This window comes from Lutjanus erythropterus, chromosome 8 (assembly GCF_056507025.1).
Source record: "Lutjanus erythropterus isolate fLutEry1 chromosome 8, fLutEry1.hap2, whole genome shotgun sequence".
Lineage (NCBI taxonomy): Eukaryota > Metazoa > Chordata > Actinopteri > Lutjaniformes > Lutjanidae > Lutjanus > Lutjanus erythropterus.
Window position 1 is genome coordinate 41,058,225 of NC_139324.1, and position 24,542 is coordinate 41,082,766.

The 24,542-nt window shown below is 39.2% G+C and overlaps 1 protein-coding gene across 1 annotated transcript in view; it reads left to right on the forward strand.

The window, feature by feature from the left end:
* The window catches only part of LOC146323346 (partitioning defective 3 homolog B-like), a 311,888-nt gene that overhangs the window by 45,299 nt on the left and 242,047 nt on the right, over positions 1 to 24,542 (forward strand). The window contains exons 3-4 of the mRNA XM_084725533.1: positions 14,529 to 14,682; positions 22,927 to 23,021. Coding sequence (XP_084581659.1) covers positions 14,529 to 14,682; positions 22,927 to 23,021 — 249 coding nt within the window. The remainder of the gene's footprint in view (positions 1 to 14,528; positions 14,683 to 22,926; positions 23,022 to 24,542) is intronic.

Below are 24,542 nucleotides of genomic sequence, written 5' to 3' on the forward strand. Positions count from 1 at the left end.
TGTAGTTATAACACCAATAATGTGAATGTACAGCAATGACAGAGGATGGAAACAAGCAATCATTTGCATTTTCTTTTGCTGATTTATTTGAAATTTGGTGAAAATTTGTGCTACATTTGTATGAAAATGTGGCTGATGACATATGATAAAGACAAAATGCACAAAACATGAAGTCTTGGTGAACTATGTAACGTTCAGTTTAGCTTTACAAGAGGCGGTCCTTTTTAGAAGACATGGACTGAACCAAGGAAGCTGCTTTAGGGTGATGGCTTGAGGTTTTTTTTTCCCCCCAATTTTTTCATTTGAAATGGAGGATTCTCTCTTGGACAGAAATGTAAATTTTTTTCTTCATTTTGGGTATATAATTGGTTTGAGGTGACGTCAGCTCTGAAGCAGATAGGCTGTCTGGGGGTCAGGAGACAGCCTTTCAACAATTAACCCCATAATCCCCAGAGCGGTTACAGATTATAGACATGTGAATGACTAAAGCAGCAACCCTCTGTTGTGTAGAACATGACAGGGACCCTCCACCAAACATGTTTAAAGATTTCAAAACTCTTAAAGCTACAAGAGAACCGAGGATCATTAAAGAACACTCTGAAATCAAACAATGTTTGTTTCAGTCCCTCTTGAGAAAGCTAATAATACATGTACTGATACAATCTTTGTGTTCTCTTTATTCTCCTGTGTTTGTGCGTGGATGTATGTGTGTAGTGCATTGATCCAGGTTCAGGACTGTCAGCTGACAGTTATTACTGCTTAGCATTTTGACATGTTAATCCTCAGATAATCACCATCAAGAACACTTTGTGTGCAGTGTGAAGCTGTGTTTTCATGTATGTGCTCGAGAACATGGTGTGTAGGGGTGTGTGTGCAGCCTAATCAGTCATATCTGACAGACAGCAAATCCTACTTCAAAAGCCACTCAGACACCCATTGTTATGTGGAGAGCCAATTGAATGAGATAAGATGTTGGAAAGAAAAGAGAGGAGGAAGGAAAGCAAGGCTGCTTAAATGAGCTATCAGGGGATGTGAGAGACTAAACCTTGACGTTGGTTTGAACACTGACAACTTTCAAAGGTTCCATGAATCACGCATGAACATCAATAAATCATCAACATCTTAGGCATCGCTGTAATTACGCACAAAATGAATACTCTTTTCTTTTTCAACTTGACAATAACCTCCTGTGACAAAGCGAGGGCCATAAAATGTTTTCCTGAGTTTGGTTGTGAATAAGCTTGATGAAAAGCAATGACCTTGGTTTTGAAATGAGATTTTCAACAATCACACATGGGTGTAACATTCAAGAGTTGACTCTTGTAATAGTTGAATACTGTGTGAGAGTTTGTAAGGATAATGCTCTTGACAGTGGTTAGAAAATGAAATGTCAGCTCTGATAACTAATAGAGTTGTCATGATACCAGAATTTTAAACTTTGATACAATACTAGTACAAAAAAAAAAACTTAATACCACTTTCAATACCGTGTCATGTCCCAGGCACATGAAATGGGATCAGTTAGTAGTTAAATGTAACTAGTTAGTAATTAAATTATAAAACAGATGTCATTGTAATAAGGATCAGTATTGAGGCAGATGCAGACATTTTAATCAACCTGTTAAAATGCAGATCTTTTCTTTTCTTAACTTCCCCGTCTTTTGTCCACCTCCGCCTGTTAGTGTTACTGCATTGCTCTCCTCTGAGACAGCTGGCCTCTACAGTGTAAGCTGCATGTGCAAATGAAAATTAAACTACTTTGAATTTGGGTGAACTGCAACTTACTCAGAGATCTGACACCCGAGTTGGCAAAGGACGCAGATTTGCTAAACTCTGATGCTAATGAATCGGTTATGTCTCTTCTCACTTTCCAAAGAGCAGTGTACAAAACAGTCAGGGAGAAGCTATTAGCCGGCACGAACAGATGCTATCTCTGGTTAAAATCAAAAACATTTTCAACGACTGGTTGTATCGGCTGTTGCTAATTAACTTTAATTCAGTGAGTAACTTGATGGTGAGCCAAAATTAAATTTAGCTGTTGTTAGGTTTTCGTGCTCTCAGCAAGCTGATATCCGCTCTGCAGAAGCACAGTACGATTGTGAGTGTTTTTGTAGATCCTCCCACACTAACAAAGATTTTCTCTGGTAACTCACTCTGATTGCATTGCTATATTTTCCCAGGTTAACTGTCATCAATGTTTAAATGTAGTAGTTTTGAACTAGATTGTTCATTAAGAAGCCTGTAAAAAATAAGGTGTTTCAAATTTTGTAGGCATCAGCTGTTATTTCAGTATGTCAGATACACATTTAATAATCATCCATATTCACAATTAATCAACATTTAAATAAAAGATAAAAGATGGACATTGTGGCTCCACCTCTTCCCTGAAAACAGAAACCCACCCACACAGCTGGATGACTCAATCACAAACACAGCTCAGCTGGCATGAAACTCCCTTTTTATGACGCCAAATAACTTGTTAAACCAAAAATGAACACATGAACAAACATCAGAGTGATAAGAACTGCTTTATGCCTTTAATCAGTAGGACAAATGAAGATATAAAAGGAAAGGGGGTGAGAGAGTGGGGGAATGACAGGCAGCAAAGGGCCATAGATGGTAGTCGAACCCACAGCTGCTGCTGCAGAGGACTCAGCCTCAGTACATGGGGCAAACGCTCTACCAGCCGAGCTAACAGGCCACCAGAACTCCTGACTTCAGCAGCATTTTTTGCATTGTCCATTAGCAAAAGAGAATGTTTCCAAATCCCATTTGCTTTCACTATTTCCTCTAAATTTGTGAATCATAAATCCACCTGTAAAATCTGATTTGATACACAGTTTACTCCTTTCTTCCCAGTGGGTGGAGCTTGTGCAGTTTCATCTGGTTAATAGGCTCCCATGGTTTATGAGCGCTGTTGTTCAGACGGCTACTGGTGGATCATTGAGAATATGGCCTGCACAGAATGTGTCCATCTGTGCCACTGTGTGTCTCCATAATGTTGTTCCATATGGCCAAGTGTGGTCTACACACAGCCTCAGGGAGGCCGGTGGTAGATGGTTAACACACACACACACACACACACACACACACACACACACACACACACACACACACACACACACACACACATGCTCACAGACACTTACACACAGATATTCTCTCATGCACAAGCAGTATATGTATGAATACAAGGACAAGCACACAAACATTCACGCACACGCATGCAAATATGGATGCAGGCAAGTACACACACTGTCTGCATGAATGAGGAAACAGAAGTTGTCATTATATTTTGGCTGTGTGACAGACACTGAAGTTCTGCCTTTCTGAAGTTCACAAAGTTGCTGCTGATGGAGGATGTGTTCGTTTTGACAGCTGGAATCATTTCTGCTTTTTCTGTCTCTCAGTAACATGTCTATAGAATGTCTCTCAGTATGTATTTTTATCTTGCTGTCTGTTGCCTGTATGTAACAGTCTGTACTGTATGTCTCGACCCCCCTCCCAGCTGTCTGTCTCTCTTTCTGTCTGTGTTTCTCATTCTTCACTGTGTTTCTGTCCTCCATTAATCCTTTTCTTCCTGTCTGTCTTGTCTGGATTTCTCATGGTCTGCTGAGAGGTAAGGTGACTGGAGATCAATAGAGGGTCACACACACACACACACACACACACACACACACACACACACACACACACACACACACACACACACACACACACACACACACACACACACAAACAAACCTAAGCTGCTGAGCAGGTGAATTTCATTCATCCATATTCTCCATACGGAGACATCACCATCCTGATTATCGATTACTGCGGCGATGGATCGCCTGCAGCAGAGAGGTCATAGTCAGAGATATGTGTGTGTGTGTTTGTGTGTGTGTGTGTGGATATTTTTGTCCCCATCCTTGTGTGCAATGTAAAGAGGCCCCACAGAACCTTATTTCAGAAAACATATCAATGGTAGTAATGGTGTCACAATTCCAATATTAAATTGAAAACTGGCCAAAATAAGCTTTCAATTTCAAGAATAAAATCCACCCCCGCCTGCTTGCGGCGACTGGCACATGTCCGGAGGAAAAAAAACAAAACACTTCAAAGACGACACAGCAAAGCTTACTGACCATCATATCAGACTTTATACCATATTGACTGGATCTTCTTAAAGAAGAATTCGAAAATGTAAATAACAGTTGAGGGGGGCGGCTTTTATGCCTTTACTTTGATAGGACAGCCGAAGTGAGGACAGTAAAGGGGAAGAGAGTGTGGGGGGAATATCATGCAGTGAAAGGCCACAGGCAAGGAGTCATGCTACCACTGCTGAGAACTCAAAGCCCAGCATGCTCTACACAACTGAACTACCACGGTGCCCCATCTAAATCACAGTTTTCGGGGCAAAGAAAAAAATTGTGACCGTAAAATTGTGAATTGTGACACCTTTAAACAGTAGTCAATGGCAAGAGACAATTTTTTTTTGTTGTGATTGGAGTTTGTCAATTTAAAAGATAATTTTACAAGTCAGGAAAGTTGCAATTTATTGTACTTTTGTTGTAGTTTAGTTTAGTTTTGTGTGAAACTGCTCAGTGAACTACACCTCTAATCTCACAGAATGTAAGTCATCAACAGCAACAAAGCTGTCCCTTGTGATGGTTATGACAATGACTGCTTGTCGTTTTATCAGCTGGGAAGTGAAAAAACGAACAAGACCGCTTTGCTTGTGTGACTATCTCCTGCACTTAAGTGCCCACTGGGTATGTAGTCTTCACTAGGGCTGCACAATTAATCGCAAAATAACCTAAATCACAATGGGGCCAAGGTATTAATAGTTAGTTTTTTTTTGTCAGTGAAAGTGAAAATTGTTATGTAGAAATGACAATTCCCACTAACTGTGTCGCATATCACAGTCACAATTTGAGTCAAAATAATCCCAATGACTCTTTTACCATATTGTACAACCCCAGTCGTCGTAGTCTTATATCTCAGCAGTTTTCTGACAAACAGCGACTTTCTTGATTTGTAAAATTATGTTTTAAATTGGCAAACATCATATGCATAATTTGTGGCACAATTCAAACAGGATCAGAAAAATATTTGTCTCTTGCCGCTGACTTCTGTGCATGTTTTTTATGAAGTAAGGTCCCATGGTGGTCCACCAGAAGGGGAGGGACTCCACCTCTCTATATGTGAAAGCTTGTACAGTGTATATGTATCCCTTTGTGTAATTGTTCAGTTTACATGTATTGTAGTTGATGTTTGACTCTTTGGAGATTACAAGAGAACAGAACAAGAGAGAGATGGAGAGAAAATAACATGAAGGAGTAAAATAGTGAGATTAAGAGTATGGAGGCTGAGAGAGTGAGCGCGGGTGTATCACATTCATGTGTTAATCGATAAGCTCTTTGTTGCTTTGTGGGTGTATCCAATAGAGCAGAGTGCTGGAACATGATGATTTACATCAGCTGATTTGTAAGGAACCACTACAACTCAGAGGAGACATGGGGACAGAGAGGAGGAGGAAGAAAAGGAGCAGGAGAGGAAAAAGAGAGCAAAAGGAGGCAGGGTAGACGAGAGAAAACAAAATTATGAGGAAGGGAGGCGACCGGAGAAGAGGAAAGGCAGGAGGAGGGAGAGGATGCTAAAGAGAGGAGGTGAAGTGAAGCCAGAGGGGAAAACGGGGCTAAGCAGGAATATTTGCTGATGAAAGACGAAAAGGCCAACTTGTACATAGCCTAGCATAGAAGAGCTGACCCGCCTCAGGGTTCATTCAAATTCTCTTTGTGATCTGCACAATTATTTTTATGGGCACCACGCAGAAATGTGCAAGGCTTTTTAAAAATTACCTCTCATGCTAGGTTTAGAGTGTGTGTGCCTGAGTGACCTTATCTTACCAGCACTGCACTGACTTCTTTAACTGCTGCACCACAAAGAGCTGCATCAAAATTATGTCATGAGACATAAAAGTACCTTTTTCTTACTTTGGCATTACATCAAAAGGGCAGAGACGGGAATGACGGCATGCTGATAGAAAGCGTCTCACAGGGCTTGTGGAGTGTAGCACCATAGTTCAAAAACACATTTAAAGGAGAGCTCTGTAATATATTTACTGTAATAAATCATGATATGTCATCAGAGATTAAGGAAACATGTTGAAATACTTGCTTCTCTGACAACAACGCTACAGCCGCGGCTGGAATGATTGTTTTAGTTTGCTCATTTCTTCAGAGTGATTGAAATTAGTACCAAATGTTTGCTAAATGAGTAAGTGCAGGGTTTTTTCTGTCTCCAAATGAGGCTGAGGTGGTGTCATCCTGATAATGTGCTCACATGTCCATGTGCCTTCACCTGAGTCAAGCAATCATTTTATTTTGTAAGCGATGTATTTTAGCAGTTCTTATAATCAGATTGAAGAAAATGACAATTATCATGTTGTGTTTATTTTATTAAAAAAAAAGATGCCCTGTTTAACATTAAATTAAAGGCAGCATAAAATCTGATGTGATAATTTACACGTTAAGCAGTTAATTTTTAAAAATTCAAATCAAATTTCATAACCTTTGTTTTCATGCAGTTCTGCAATTCTAATTACATATGACAGAAATCTACTGAGAGCAGTGCTTGTTAGTATTTACCATGAAGATGAATGTCTCGATAGCTGGAGGCGGGAAATTTGATGGAGGCTTCCTCGTAATTCTCTCTGTGTCTGTTTCAGTTGTAAGAAATCATAGTCTTTTACTGTTAAATTTAGCAAAATGTTAATGAAGTCTAGCAGGCAGTGAGACAGGCAGCCAGTGAACTCAAAGCCCACAGTGTGAATTTTCAGAGCAGTGGGCTTTTGTTTTCAGGATATCAGGCTTAGTTTTACATTGACAGATAATGATAAACTTACAGTGGAGGACTCTTCACGGCTTGACATGGTCAGTTTATGATGTTGTGCTCGTCTTGCACTCCTGCAGTGCTCTGGGGCAACAGCTCACATCAACCATGAATTGTATTTTAAATAAGATTTCAACCCATTCAATTTACAGTCCATGGATACAACTCGCTATTTGGACTGTTGTGCTCATTTTTGCGTGCACCTTTGCTACATATTGCTCCTTTAATTTACAAAGCATGGAGTTTAAATCACTCTGCACGTCCCACAGTGTGTAGGTTTTCTGTCTTTTAGATGAGAGCGACAGACAGATATACAGGCAGATAATAACAGTAATTGAAGCACTTTGTCTTCCCCTTTCTTTGCTTCTCACAGGCAGAAAACTGCTCTTTTGTTTAGAGAGGAAACACACGGATGACACAGTAACAGACAGTGAAGGGCCAGGGGTGGGAGCTGCCAGGGGGGCAATAAGGTGCACTTCAGATGCAGCTTCTGTTGTGTAGAGCTAGGTGGTGCTATCAGTCTATCCACTGTTATTGTGTGTGTAGGTGTGTGTGTGTTTGTGTCACAGTGATCAAACCTGGTCCCTTTCTTATGAACATCAGAGTAAGAGCTTTGTGATTTTGAACCCTGGAAGACACATTTATTATCCTGAATTTATTGTCGTATTCAGATCATTGGAGTTCATTAATAACACTCTGTTTTAATGAAAAAGCAACACCAAAAGCTGAAATAGCACAGTTGGCAGTAAATTAGCATATTTGCAGGAAGAAAAATAGAAAATTGTTATTTTAGTACACCATCTTACCTTCCCTCAATCCTCTAATGTATCACACCCAGATCCAACTGAACCAACTGTAACCAGCCCATAATATAATCTGCATGTCCTGATTATACACAGACCTGCACACATTCCACATATGATGGACAGGCACCTTCATATGTGGCCATGTCACCCTTTCAATTTGTTGTTAAGGGTATGGTGATGGATTGATCATTGCTAAAGAAATTGCTGACTCCATAAGATGCCTAAGTACACACACAGACACACATGTACACAAGCCTGAACATCATAGATTTTTTTTAATGGTAAGTGGTCATGAGTGGAAATCAAAGCTCAGCTGAGCACAGATAGCTTAAGCATATTTAAAGATTGGCTTGTGCGTGTGTGTGTGTGAGAGTGGATGTGTGTGCCCTGTCTGTGAGCTGTGTATATGCCCATGCATTTGGCTGATTGTAGCATTTCATTGATCCACTCCAAACTAATCAATCAGACCCTAATCGACCCGATCAAAAGGGCATGATGTGAAAAAAGATGGTTGTTTGTGTGTGTGTGTACGTGTGCGCACACTATTGCCGTGTCATGCACTTAAATCCTGAACTGCTATTAATCTGCCCACCTTTTTCATGTGCTCTTTTAATTTTAATAAAAGGAAAGGAACCGACTCTGCACTTCTCCCTCCGCTCTTAAACCCACTCAAACTTTGGTAGATGCTGAGCAGTGCACACAATAACATGTACGTTTTATCAGCTGTAGTCAATTAGTGTGAGTTAAACTAAACTTCAGAATAACACTGTGGGCTGGTCTCTGGTAAACTATGTTGACATTTATAAAGATAGTGATTGAATTATGTTGTCATTAATCATGCACACAGTATATGTCCAAAGGTAACGGTAAGTGGATCCATCCAGTATCAGTTGATCCTGGTCCACACAGCCATACAGGTGTTGCCTAATTACAGACCTCCTCTCAAGTCTGTGTATTGATGAGCAGGTAGACTGTGTGATTGCCATCTATCTCGTCTTAGCTTTTTAAAGGTGCAGGTCAACTTTATTGTGGCATATATAATTATACAGGGTACAATTATGTGTCTGCCTTATGGTAGCTGTCCTCCATGCAACTGCAGGTCCCACCACCAGCGTTTCAGAAGTGTCTCAGCAGCAGAGCGTTTTGCTTGCCTGATTGTGTTTACGTGCTCACATTTTTTTGATTTATTTCTTGCTCCTTGCTTTTTGTGCTTCAGTCATGGATAATTAGGCTACATAGTTAAATAGTTTCTTTTTTGTCTGTTTTTATGATTGCAAGCCTGCACGGGGTCTTTTTATTTTGAAAATTGACCGGCTTCTCTGTGGTGTTTATGTGTCTGACTTCCTGCCCGCTCGATCTGCTCTGTGCAGATTGACACGGCAGCCATCAAAAGTGGACTGCACGTATTCGAAGCTGAGTTCAGAACCCCTTCACAGACAGTGCTGCGGTGCTGCTGGTGGAGTCACAAGCACTGTGTAGAATGGCCACGATCAGACATGAATAAAGCTGTAAGACCTACATGTTTTTGATGGTGGGGGAAACCAGAAGGTTTAGTAGTGAAATTGACCAGTAGTAGTAAATGTTTGGTTACAAGGTTACAGTTTGCATATGAATAAACACTGCAGAAAAAAGTTCAAGAAGCTCCTGTGTCTTTCTTCCCAGCTGTTGGCTAAAAGTGAAGGGAGTCTGTGGGATTACAGATGGGAGCAGAGTGAGCTGATCTCTGGCTCAGGAGCACACTGTGGTCCACCTAGGCTAGATAAATATATTTATTCAGTGCTGTTTTATTAGAGCTTTCAGCTTTTGTGTTGGGTATGAAACTCACATTGTCATGCATTGAAAAAAATGTCTTGAAGCATTGAAACAGTGGTCACTTAACTCACTCATGTATTTTCAGAGCATTTGGCTTTTGTTTTCAGGATGACTTTACATCGACAGACAACTGACAGTTATAAACAGCTGATCAACTTATAGCGGAGGACTTGCTGTCGCTTGTTATCATCAATTTACAATGTTGCACTCGTTTTGCGCTCCTTCAGTGCTCGTGCAGCAAGCCATTGTGTATTAAATAAGATTTCAACCTATTTAATACACAGCCTATGGCTCCAACTCTATTTGCTGCCGTTCTCATTTTTGCATGTGGTTGCATCTTGCTACTTTACAGAGCATGGAGTTTAAATCATTCTGCTTATAGTTAAAGGCATGGATCCATTACTTTTACATGTAGCTTTTCTTTCTTTGAGATGAGACAGACAGGTAGTCAAGGGGATGCACTGACAGCTGCATAGATTAAAATGAGAGCGCTTCTGTTGCGGACAAATGTGAGTTAAAAACACATCTGACATACTTGTGCTCTGGACACTGGGTAAATTTCAACCTGCAAGTCTGTGAAGATTTCCAGTCATCCAAGTCATGGTATTCGTAGCAAGGGTTGTTGTAGGCAACTGAGTTTCATCTCTCATCCAAGAAGCTTCTTCATTTCTAAAGAAGTTTCTTCCGTTCTGAAGAAGCTTCCTCAGTTCCTCAGTTCTGAAGAAGCTTCCTGGATGAGAGACGAAACGTCTTCAAGAACTCTATCAAGTCCAGTCGCCTACAACAACCCTTGCTATGAATTTGAACCTGCAAGTTAAAAACAACTGATTTTTTCCAAATATACCGACTCAATTTTACAAGCATTTGAGACTTTGAGAACTAATAGAGTGGACCAGTGTGACACACATCAGTGTATTAGTTTCTGTGTGGAGGTGTTTGATTCTGGTTTGTTGGGTCAGGCCTCTCATTGATTTCTCAGGTCAGGTGGTCCAACACTCCAACACACAAATACACCAAGTTACCTCTCACTTTCTTCCACTTAAGGAGTATAAGGAGTGGAGAAGGAATGGAGATTCTCATCAAATTCTTCAAATTCAAATTCTCAATTACAGTGGCGACCTAGACCTGGGCTTTTACTAGTTTTAGCGTTGAAACCTCCATCTTCTTTTCTGTGTAAGGGTTTAAATAAAGTTGAAATTATTGAATAGTTGACCACCAAATGGATCATGGACATTTTTGTAATTTAACAAAGCAAAGTGGGAGTCAATGAGCAATGAAACCTAAGAATCCCAACAAAATGACACAACAGACAAGGGTTGGAAATCTCTTAGCACCTCATGATTCGATGTGATTACAATTCAGAGGGGTAAAACAATTATCAATGGATCTTGATGCATCAAAAACATTTTTTTGCTATGCATTCTCACTATATGACTTTGTGCTCCTTTTAAACATGGCACATTTGTAATGATTATTACCGCAGTTAGACACAACTTACATACAGTGTGGCTCTTACAGGTCCCTTTCCCCTTGAACTCCATATTCTGTAAGCCCAAAGGCTTCCATATGTGAGCTGGTAGGATGGCTCAAACTCACCCATCCTCACAAATAAGAATTGTTTTACATTTCTGATATTTGACTTTTCTTTATGAATTCTTAATCTCACTAGAAAAAATAGATTTTTACCTCCCAGTCCTACAACAAATCACAGTTTCATATAGTTTGTACTGTAGCCGGTTGTTGTTTTCCACTTCTTCCCAAACCCAGATGAAGACAAAATAAATCATGATACAATTCTGAGCTCAAGTACTCAAGCTCACTCATGGATAAAGGCATTTCTACATGAGGTTGTCAGGAACACAATCAAAGTAAAATGTGTGTTTTGACAGTAAGCTGAAACTGAAAAACAGAGAACAAAATCAGATGTTTATTAGCATCTTTGAGTCTGTCGAGGTTGTTGACAGGATAGCTGATGGGAAGGTTAAATGTTACGTATAATAGCATGACGAGAGACACACACCGGCAGCGGCGCTCAATTGTGAAAGGTAATGATTAACTTATTACTTGAAGGCTGAATTTGGTGTCTAGTGTACCTGAATACAATTACTTTCAATTAAGCACTGTTCTTGAGACCGGGGGAAAAAATGGATTCAGGTACAAGAGGTTGACTGAAAATGGACGCGTCATTAAACTGCCACTTGACAGTGTGACTCTCTCAGACAGTCTGAGGGTTTATGTTTGGTTTCTGCTCTTACTCTCTGACATCTCAGAGGTTTTTACAGTACAGCACATGTGTCAGTCCCTCTCATCATTATCATTATGATTCTCCCTCAGCTTCTGTCTCTTACATTCTCAGTGGCCATTTCTGTCTTTGTCTCTTTCTGTGCTTTCTCTCTATGCAGTCTCACCTTTCTGTGTCTCTCACTCCTCTCTGCTTCTCATTCTAAGGCGGCGGTGTCATTTTGTTTGGCAGGTCTTTGAGTCCCCTGTCGTACAGAACACAGGCGAAGTCCTCCCCTCTCTCTTCTGGCTGTCTTTGCTTTCTTTCCACCTCTGCTTTTTAAGAAACTCTGCGAGGCTATGTTGAATTTGTCTGCCCATTTTTCTTCTTGTCATTCTTTCAGATGTTCTTTTTTAAGAATCTCCGCCACTGCTCTTTGTGTGTGTTTATCTCAAAGCTATTAGTCCTGTTCTGCTCTCCCCAGCAGACAATTACTGAAACCGGATAAAAATGTAAGCTGTTTTTATTAAATACATGTGTATTTTTCTTCCCATCTCCAACTCTGCATCGCCCTGTTTTTCCTTGTCTGCTTAATTGCCATCTCTGCAGGTAACTGCTGGACAATAGTTGCTAAAAGTTTTGCACCAAAGCACCGTGATAGAAAAGTGACAAATGCTAACTATCATTATCATATTAAAAACGCTCTGGTTACATAACCAAACCAAGGTTTTATTCTCATCACAGAAGGGTGTAACTTCACTGCTCTGACAGGAGAGGGGGTAGGGGATGAGGAAAGAGCCGAGAAAAAGGGATGACTGTAAACAACAAGCAAGTATAAACAAAAAGTTTTGTTATTAGAGGGAAGATAGAACCAGACCCTGAGAAAGTTGTGTGTTAGATGGAAGAAGGGAGCGTGAGAGAACATGAATGTGTTAGAGAGGCATCTGTTGTACTGAATAGTTGGTGAGATATGGATGAGGAGACGGTGGGAGAGGTGTGATATTGTAAAACACTGTTCCCCTTTCTGCCTGGTGAGGTAATGCAAGAAAGAAAGTGCACATAGTGTATCTACACACAGACACACTCACCTATAAAAAGCTTGTTTACTTTTGACGCAATGACAATGTTTGTTTACATCAACTTTCAGCAAGAAAAACATATACATATTTAATGGTTGCATGTTGATTTTTTTCTTTTTTCATGATGTGAAATCAACAACTATTTTGATAAATAGATATTTTTTTCATCCAATAAATTTTACTATATTTACATGTTACCGAATAATCACATACAGCCTCTAAACCTAAGAAAGAGAGAACACAGTGTTCTTTGAATTTTTTAATATAACCATATAAGTTAAAAGTCTGTGTGGTTCAAATATGGGAAAAATTGTTAGTACATTTGTGTGATTATCTGCCAAAACTAAATGTTACAATATCACTGTGGTGCCTTTACATTTACATTTATTCATTTGGCAGACACTTGTGTCTAAAGTGATGTACAAATGAGGTACAATTCAAGTCTCAGTAGATCAAGGAGAAGCCTTCATGAATAAGTGCCTCAACCATCAGTTCCACCTGACACAAGTGCCACAGGGCTCTTTTTTGGGAGAAAGAGCCAGAGAAGAATCAAGGGGGAGAGCAATGAGAGCCTAATTTATCAAAAACCCAATGAAGAAACTTCTAGTTAAAATCTGCTTTAATGTTTAGGTTGGTCCTGAAGAATAAAGTGCTGGCATCACTTTGCGTTTTAGATTAGAATTACATTTTCATGATGTTGGCTTTGTTGTTTTTTTGCTTTCTTGTGCAGAAGAGACAGCCAGCAAATGACAGTGCAGTAGCTTGCATCAGTGCGCACACTTTCATATGGTTTGTCCCTGTTAGTAGCACGCATGTGTGCGCTCGCGTCTGTATGTGTGAGAGAGTTTGTTGTACACTTGTGGGTTCCAGTGTAGCACGAAGCCTCTGGCTTTACTGGTAAAGTCCCCTTTCTTTACTCTTGGTCACTATAGACACGAAACACACACATGCATACGGACACACACACGCAGGTCTATTCAGCTTTTATGTGGAGGCCCCTAGAACACTGTGTTGACAAGCTCTGTGCTATGTTAGGCTAAACGCAGACTCAGTGCAATACTCAATAGACAGGGATTCCACTATATAACACAGTTATAGCCAGCACGGTGTCGCACACACGCAAAAAGGGAGACACGAATGGAGGCAGTTGTCACACAGTAGACACACACTCTGTCGCAGGAATGCTGGGCTCCTTGGACGTCCTCTATAGCGTCCTCATCCACAAGGTAACACAGGACTTGTGTGCATGCACACACAAAACAACACATGATTTCTTTTATCGCTTCGTTTAGAGAAACGTGACCAGTAGGGCGTATTAGAGTCTTTGTCTTCAGATATGCCATGAAATGGTAAAATTAAAGTATGGCTCATGTTTAAACATTTTTAAGTGTGAAAAATATGTTTGTCTTAGGTTGAGCTACTTAACGGTGGATCTGAATCTGGTGGCAACTTTTCCTTTACTTTGAATGCCTCTAAATTTTGCTTCAAATTATATTGTATAATGCAGCTGAATGAAGCTAATTGGAGTGGCTGTGAGTGCAGAGCCTGTAGGGAGCAGCAAATAGAAAACCTGAAGTGACTGTGAGTGCAGTTATTTAAGAATCTTTGAACAGAATTCCTGCTGCTGCACTCTGATCAAATACTGAGCTCATAATGGATGGAAACAATAGAAGAAATTAAATAAGCAGGTACTTATGTTAGTGTGTGTGTGTGTGTGGTTTTTCTTTTCAGCTGATGGCGGTGTATGAGGAACAGGAAGCCCAGCAGAGAGGTGTGGCTAACACAAGCCTAGCTCCCAGCCCAGACCTCTACCAATCAGAGCTCTCCGTCTTCCAGCCAATTGCAGGAGGCGAGATCGAAGTCAATTCCTCAGCCCTCAAGTCCAGTGAGTAATTTTTTTATTCGTATACTGTGTATTTGTGTTTGCAGCATCCAGCTTCTTCTGCTGTGCTCATAAAATCAAATCAAAGGAAGTCTTTGTTTGCAGACATAAGTTTGAAGTGACGTTTGACAATTCAGAGCTACATTTTGAGATTTGTGTGATTTACATGTAGACATTCGATGGCTCCACTTCATTGCTTCATGCTTTGCATTCAGTTTACTGTCTAGTATTTTATGTTCATTCCCAGAAGACTTTGAAGTACTCTAGATTATAGATTATTTTGAAAATTGCACAAATTAAGAAGATATTTGGCCCAACGTAGGTGTAATATAAACTATTACTCATTCAATATTTATCCCAGCCACATTCATGTGCTCAAAGTTATAATGTAGTGGCTCTTTGTTCTCTAGGAGAAGAACAGTGACCTTAACATTAGTTAGGTCCTGACATTTATCATGGCATCACTACTAGGGGTGTCACAATTTCAATATTAAATTAAAAAATTGAAATTGAAATGACCTCCAGTTTCAGTAATCAAAATCAAAGGCAGAATCAGCGACTCTCAACTTTTTTTTTTCCTGTCCACGCCCACTTACTTGCATTGTCTGGTGTGTAAAGGACAGCTGTGAGGGCATGAAACCAATGATCTGTTGATCTTTACAATTTAAGACTCAATGTGACTATAGTGTGATAATGCCGTAACTGCTGGTGCAAAAGAACAAAAAGTATCAAATAGTGACCTTAACATCAAATCGAATCTAGGATTTGGAGAATCACACACCTCGTTCAGTCGATGGCAAAGAAATTGTATTGTAAAACATTTGTTGGTTCCAACTTCTTAATTGTGAGGATTTGCTGTTTTCCATGGTAATTTATGATGGTGAATAAAGAATCTTTGGGTTTTGATCTGTTGTTTGGACAAAATAAGCAATTTAAAGACGTCACTTTTGGCCCTGGAGAAATGTGATGAACATTTTTTGACTTGTAGACTAACCAAGATAATAATTATAAAAATAATCTGCAGATTAATCAGTAATGACAATAATCATTAGTTGCAGCAATCTTGTCCAAACATCTTGTCCAAAATATTTCTCTGGCAACCACAACCACTTTTTGTCTGACCTCACTGGCTCTGAGAGACCAAACGCCCCAAGTATTTCCAGTCCTTCCACCGCTGCCGAAGAGGGTCAGACTCTGTAAAGAAGAGCCAACACTTGTATTACAGGAACTTTGACGTTTTACCAACTCCATGCACCTTCCAAGGTGAAGTGGTAGCAGAAATCCAGAATGTTCTGCTTCTGGGAGTTTAGAATTCCCAGGTTTAGTGACACATGGGTTAAATGCTGTTTCAAATGAAAAAACGTCTTCAGGGAACGTGATTTTACCTTTAAGGGATAACCTGCAGGTCAGTGCATAAAGGGGTCAATGTCAAAGCCAGTGTTCAACAAGAAACAGGTTTAGTGGGGCTGAAAGTTGATGTGGAGGTTGACTGCAAGGCCGAGTCAATGAAGGGCTGGACACATGGCTAAAATAAATTATCTGTAAATTTAAACATAAAGGAAAGTAATAAATTATAAAATACATGTTTGACATTACTTAATGTCATACTGGGTACAGTATAGTCTCGAGCCACATATTCTGTAGACAATAGGAATGATGTTAACTTTGAATTACAGTCCAGATAAAGGTCAGGATGTGATGGGCATTTTCTGCAGGACAGTGATGAAAACAAGACGAGGACAGCTGAAATGTTGGCAGCACTGTCTCTGAGATGCAGATTGAGATGAGGATGAAAGAGAAGACAGGAAGTGTATGTGTAATGTCAGACGGCAGGACGAAGCCTGATGTTTGTGTCTGCTTACTGTTACCTGGAATAGACTTATCTCAATGACCTTTCTTTCTTTTTTTTTCTTTCTTGGTTCCTCTTTCTCTTCCTCCCTTCATCTCTTTCTGTCTTATTTCAAGTCAAGCGGCTGCTCAGTAGAGGTCCTGTAGATGTGAGTGTGAGAGGGCTCAGAGCTGTCACAGTCCAAATTTTATTTCAGCTTAACATAACAAACCATGTGTGTGATGGATTGTGTGTACCTACACTTTGCCAAACCCTATGCATTACTTCCAGTTTCCTCCTGGCACCGGCTAATCACAGATCCCACTTCCTTTAGTTATAAATTGTAGACTCTGTATCTGCTCTGTTGCAGTCTGTACCATCCATCCAGTTGAGCGCTTGACATTTAAACATAATCTGTCATGGTTGTTTTCAAAATGTCATTAATATGTCAAATGAGGTGAGATAATACTCCTCCAGCTATTGTAAGTTGCACTCTATCAGCAAGTTTCATTATTTTGCATTCTTGTTGTGTTTGATGATACTATTGAAATTTCTTGAAAGATGTTTAGCAGTTTCTTGAGCTCAAGGACTCTCACGCTGAATCAAAATAAATAAATGTTGTACATCACGGCTGTCCTCAACTTTCAGTCAGATTATATTTGGCTGTTGAACATGAATATTTGATGATTCACGCTTTTTTTGTTAAGTTCAGTGCACCACACTATCAGCCTTCATGATTAGGGCTTCAACTAATTACTTTTTTTAATCTGCAGTTAACCTGTCAGTTATTTCTTGATTAATTGATTGATTTTGTGGTCTATAAATTGTCAGAAAATGGTGTAAAATACTGTTCACTGTTTCCCAAAGCCCAAGATGACATCCTCAAATATCTTGTTTTGCTCCAAAACCAGAGATATTCAGTTCACTATCATAAAGGACTAAAGAAACTGGAATATATTCACATTCAAGAATATAAAATCAGAGAATTTTGACTCTCTGGTCTTAAAAAAATGATTAACGGTTTATGTAGATTTTGACATAAATCTAACTTTTGTTAAATGGACATATGATATCATCTGATATCAATCGCAGGCCATTGAACTGAATCAAATTGGAACTGTATTGAGATATTAACAAATATCCTATCATTTTCCAAACGATCAATATAATATGTTGTGATGAAACCTGTGATTTTTTACGTCTGTTAACCACCAACACATGTTGTCACACATAAATATTTATGATTATTCCTCTTTGGAATTTATATTCATGGACATTTTTTTGTAATTTTCTGTTTTATCCTGCTGTTGTAATGCACACTGACTGACAAAGGAAAACAAAAAAAGACGTTCGGCTGGAAGAATCTCGGTCGACTGAGGCGTCTCTGACATGGCTGGAATCTGTGACTTTCAGGATTCAGCTCTACTGTACAGGAGATTATAGCAGCAATATTCTCTTCCTCTCCTCTCGTGTTAAATCTTATTTCAAATACTGTATATATTACAGCAAAACTCATGTATCTTGTATCTGAAAAGAGAATTGACTTTTCAGCTGGTCTGACCTTGCCGAGTCGTGAAGGGACTTCAGCTGTATGATCCAGACACTGTTAAGACAGGAAGTTTAGTCTGTTTCACTATGGTCTCCTGTCAGCGGAGATTAGTAGTAATGTGTGACTGTCATGGTAGATTAGAGGTAACAGAGCTCTGGAGACTTTCACTGTCAGGGTGAGGAGGCCAGACTTAGGCCTCTATCTCTGTCTAATGTTTTGTCTCTGACTCTAACCTCTCTCTCTGTCCCTGCATGTCTTGCTCTCTGTCTCTTGCTCATTGTTTCTGCTTCTCATTGTCTTTTTCTGTGTCTCCAAATCTTCTTTTTGTCTTTTTTTCTAATCTACTTTTCCTTTGTGTTAATCATCTTCATTCTTTTTCATTTCTTGATTTTGTTTGTTTCTTGTTTTTGTGATTGGTCTCCATCTCTCCTCTTCTGTCCTCCCTCCCTCTACTTTTGAGTTTGTCTTTACTTGTTATTTCACCTATCAGCTCACACAATATTTAACACTTGAATCTCTATGAGGGACATATAGTCATGTTAACAAGGATCACTTTTCAAATTTAAGTGAAATAATTAGCTAAATACCTGATCAGTACAGCCGTTGTAGTCAGAGACCTCCGATTATAGTGTTTTTTCAAGTGGTGCACTTACCATGACTGTTGCAGCTGCCTTAATTTTACTCAGATTTTTATTTTAATAAAAGGAATGCTGAAATGTCAAGTGTCAAATACTTTGCTTTACATATACGTAGTTTGAATAATGAAACTAATGATGGCACGATTTCAATTAGCTCCTTCAGTTTCAGGGCCATGTTGTGTTTTATATGTCTTTACTACAACAATGCAATTATATTTCATTTTTTTGGCTTTTAGAAGATATATACTGTTAGTATAATTTTCACCAGTGATATTGGAGCATTTATTGTTCATTGGAGGCACAACTATGTTAGCTTAACTTTCATCCTGGCTCTCGCTAGGGGTGCAACGGATCGCAGTTGACCCGTGTCCCGAACCGTGACTCAAAACCATGATATGATCCGAACTGTGAGTTTTTTGATCCATTGCACCCCTAGCTCTCACGGACCAACTGGTCTGGCTGGGCGACTGTCTCAAGGCCCACTGCATTTTTTTCATTGTCCAGTAGCGTTGCAGTGGATCACAAAACTTATGGTTCGGGTCGGGTTTGTGTCTTGACAGGCCTGCTTCAGTCTAAAACTGGGTGTGATGGTCAAGGGAAATGTAAAAGCATAGAATTAAATTGAGTGTCTTTAAATTTTGACCAAATATTTTCTGTTTATTTTTTGTGTTCTCTTTTCTTCATTTTAATTTCATTTTTCCTTTTTGTCTCACTGATTGTCTTCTCCCGTGTCCCTTTATATATTTGTTTCCTTCATATCTTTCCCATTTTTACGTCTTTTGTCCTCCATCCTTTTATCCTTCTTTCATTGGCTTTCTTTGAAGAGATGAATTGATTAAGGGGCTTCATGTAATCCATACCCCCCGGCCAGTCTTAAGAGCACCAAGGGTCCATTTTGTGACAATCAATATATGACCCTACAAATATCATTTGGCATGTCTTCTGAGTATACCACTCATTTAGAGGCTTCCTCCACCCTCACCACCACCTTTCTCATTTAATTCCCAGTGGAACTATAGAGGCTAACATGACAATGTTCTTAATGTATATGTGGATTGATGGGTCCTGTGGATGTGGATGGTAGATGAGAATTGGAGTACCGCACGGATCATAATAATACCTCCAGTGATAAATGTTATTTATTTTTAGAGCTTTCTACAGTGTTCTCACCACTTCACTTTTTTCAGCAGCAGCACAGGCAGCAGTGCTTGTGTGTGTCATCCATCAGCTTCTGTTAAATGGTGATTTTATGCAGTGGGCTGGTGAGATGTGAAGAGGGACACACGATCATATGTTAGCTACATGCACACAGAGATCTGCAAATCAGCCGCTTATTAGCTATTTGGACTCATGAACACCAGTGTGTTCACTGAAGGGATATTAAAGGAATGGATCACACATTAACATCTCTCTCTCACACACACACACACACACACAGATCTGCTTCTTATAGACCTTAATGAACACATGGAGCAGAGCTCGCTCACATCTACAAAAACAACATTCAGGAACGAGCTCCCTGATGACACTACAATGGTATGTAATCAACAGATATGGACGTACGCACATAAATGTCTCAGGCTGTGCAGGCTCATGAGTTTGGATGATTAAAAGAAGAAGTAATGAAACCCTTCACTGCTGTTTCTATCTATCTACTATCCACCAACCACCAGTCATAACATGGTATCATTCTTTATTTATTTCCTCTTAATAAGCAAAAAATGGTAGACATATGTGAGTTTCCATGGAGTTGGCAAAGTGCAAATTGGACATCTGTTTGAAAAAACACTTTCTGTTGTGTGTCTTTATTGGCATTTTGACTTTTTGTATTAGCTCTATATAAAAAAAGTGAATACAAATATAATATCTTATTAAATTTGTCTTGGATTAAGTTGTAGCTTTGAAACTGTATGTGTTGAAATCTGCAGCTGCTCCAGTAAATACTGAAGCGTATGCAGACACATTTACATTTATCTATTTATACTGAGGATGCACTGATCATGGCCAGAGAACGGAAACGGACCGTTTTCACCTGGACCAGCTGTGACCGTTGAGCAGCCGGTCAGCGTCACATGTCCGATTTTGTGCTCATTTGTTTCCTGTTCTTTGTTTTTGAAATGAAAATTGGAAAATGAAAAACACACAAGCAGAAAATGAGCTGTTTCCTGTTTTTTGTTTTGATATTAAAAATGAAGCATGAAAAAATTATGTTATCTGTTTTTCTTGGACATGTACGCCTATTATAATTCTCACTTTCTATTTCGGTGCACATTGAAGAACAACAATGGGAAACAGGAAACAGATCATTTTCCTTTTCTGTTTTCCATTTTTTTTATCATCAAAACAAAGGACAAGACATGAGTTGTCTTCCTTTTTTTCCTCTTATTTCTAAATGGGAATCCGTAAGCAGCTTCTTTTCCATTGTTGTTTTTCTCATTTTAAGACGGAAAACCGTTGGTCGCCAAGTACGCAGACGAACATCAACGCGGTGGTCACAGCCGTGCACACGCACACACACAGCATGTTGTTAGCATTAAGAGAAGTGATAAACTCCAGTATACAAGAGATGGACGCAGCTGAGCAGCTGATGGTGTTGATGCCGTCATTTAATTTTTGATTAAAGAGACAAAACTATTTGTGTATTCTGGCGGTTATTGTTCTTGGACTGAAAATTGTAATTGGGCAAAATTGGAATTGGCAGGTCAGACTTTTAAAAAAAATCAGAATTGGCCAAGAAAATTGCAGTCTCAAATTTATATAATGGTTTTCTTTTCTGAAACTAATATTAATACACATATGAGACGTATTGTGTTCTCGCAAAAACGTCAGATTGGGAAGTTCTTGTTTTTGTATGAAAGCACACTTTGACTTGGACTCATGTCACAGGTACATTGCAGTGACAGAGTGGAAATTCATTTTGTCAACTTAACAACATAAAAATATTCATCTCTCCTCTGTGTTTCTTCCTCATCAGGCTTTGACACTCCTCTCTGTAGTGTGGCTCAGGGTCTGTATCTTGTCATCTAAAGGATTATTATTAGACATGAATTTTGCTGAACTGTGAACTCCATCAAAATAGCATTCGCAATTTTAAGGCAGTCACGTGTGTGTGTGTGTGTGTGTGTGTGTGTTTGTGTCTGTGTGCACTCATATTGTGCATGTGTCACACAGACTGGCTGTAGACTCTGAAGCAGTACAGATGCAGTCTTTCTCTTTTCTCACAATTTTTCCTTCCTCCCTGTCATACCTTGTGTTCCATTAACAGTCTGATGGGAAGTAGTCAGACTGTCATATTGGACTGACAGAGAGCCTCTGGTTTAACTGAGGAAACTGGGAGGGAAAAGAGCTCGGCTTAAAGAAAATGCAGCAGATTTAATGTGGATTAAAACAGAAAAAAAATGTTTTAGAATGGCAGATCAACAGGTTGTAGAACATCTACTTTAAACATTTTCACTCGTTATCCAGTGTATGCAGATGTGCAGCACCTGATTATTAATTGATTATTAAATTAATCACCAACTATTTTGATAATCAATGAATCTGTGAGTAATTTTTTAAGAAAAAAAGTACAAATTCTCTGATTCTAGCTTCTAAAATTAGAATTTTTTCAGGTAGGTAAACTGAACATCTTTGGGTTATGGTCAAAACTACTGTATCCACTGATTAATCTAGTCAAAGTTAATTTAATAGTTGATTAATAATCGATTAATCCATTAGTTTCCAACTGGGCCACTCTGAAGGGGGCAGGAAATATAACAGGGGGTCCACAAGGCTTTGTAAAAAATTAGATTTGCACGTTAACTAAAATGACAGTTTATTCAAAAAATCTGTATACAAAACTATTAATAAGAATTTTTAGTGGGCCTCACCTCTGACCTCTTAAGCTCTGTGATAATGAATCATTATACACTTGGTGAGGATGAGTGTGTACAAGCCTTCGCTGTTGGGTTGTTGATTGAAAAAAAAATGTTGGTTTATAATAAAATCGATCAGTCGTTGCAGCTCTAATCTCCTCTGCTAAACTGTGACTGTAGTCTGTAGTGAAGATGCTCATAGAAAAGCAGCACAGTGACTAACCTGAACTTTGAATCATGTTGTTGATGTGTAGAGTACATTTTATCACCTTGTCATTGATCTCTAGGTATCCACTCACATCTCTAAGTGCAGGCTTCAATAGAAAATTCTCGAAGCACTTATCAGATGTGTGTGTGTGTCCTTGTGTTTTCTAATAGATACCCCCCTGTTGGTGAGAAGCAGCAGTGACTCAGCCCTCAGCCCCCCACCGACAGAGACTGAACCCTCCCTCAATGAAGACACCACCATCATGGTAAGAGCCTGAAGTGCACACTTACAACACATTATACACACTGAACATACACACCGAGAGACAGAGGATACAGATGTACTGGTGAGAGGCTGACGCACACAAACACACGTAACCAAGTGATGATGATATATGTGATATCTGATGCATATAATAATCAGCTTTGAGTCAATTTTAAAAGCCTTAATTCTGGAAAATGGCCCATAAAAGCTGTATTTTTTTTTCCAGCTTTTGTTTTAATTCCATTTCCTGTTGATATTTTTCATGAGTTTTTGTCCCAGTAGCAACAGAATGGTCGTGCCTAAGAATGGCGATGTCTGACATTTTGTAGGTCCCCGAGGAAGCTTCTTATTTTTGTGACCCAGTCAGCTTTTGTCAAACACCAGCGTCGGGTCAAAATCTCCACTTTGGCACAAAAAGAGAAAAAAATCTAATTGGAGCGTTTAGTAAGCACATTCATCCTCCCCAGAGAGTAAACCTTTATCCTGGACATCCCATAGTCGTATTCCTCTAATGTCAGCAAGTGACTCTTAAGGTTTCACAGACGAGGCTTTGGCCTAGACTCTTGACTAAAATGTCTGCTGAAGCTATCTTGACTCAAAGCAACTTGCGCAGACTTATCTCATAATAGTTGTAGATTTAACCAGTAGTGGATTAACCTAAACTGCAAGAGGATTAGAGCTAAATTGAATCTAGTACTGGTTAGTACTTCCAGCATGATTAGTGCTTATATTAATGTTTGAGAGGGAACATGTAATATTTAAAAAAAAGGGTGCTCAAACTTTTTCCATTGGAAAAACTGAAATTTAATGCTGGACCGTCGGCCAAAAGCACTCATGAATTGTTAAGATGCTTGGATCCCAAGTTCTCCTAATTGACTGACTTCCTGCACAAAGTATCACTCTGCCTGCCACGCTCAGATTATGAAAAAATAATTAATAATGAGGGATCCTGCATACTTAAAGAAAGGCCTTTTTCTTTTTTCTGCTGTGATAAAGACCACAGCCTCAGTACAGGGTGCATGTTCTACAAAGTCAGCTAACAAAAGAGCATATTTACCTCATAAAAATAAAACAGAATAGATAACGATTTATATTTGAATTTTTTAAAATTGATGGTAATTTTTCTTTCACTAGAAACATTCTGTAAGACCAAATCGAACCTTATGGCGGGCCAGCTTTGGCTTATGGGCCCCACTTTAGGCAGCGCTGGACTCCATAGTCTCTGACTAAGTAAGCCAAATTTAGCTAATGAAATCTACTTAAATGTCCCAGTTTAACTAGTACAGATTAAGATCCTACTGCTGTCCTAATCTAAGCCCTGTCTGTGAAACCTGCCCTAAATGTGAGAAACATGCACTATGGCTCAATAATCGCTATCATATACAACATATATTTGTTTAAGAATATATTGATTTACGGGAATTAGACAGTGTATATTGCATTTTCCTCAACATCAATCAGATGATGCCTTAAAAGGTATAAAAAATGTCTTTCATCAGTTCTTTTTGTCGACTTTTCTATC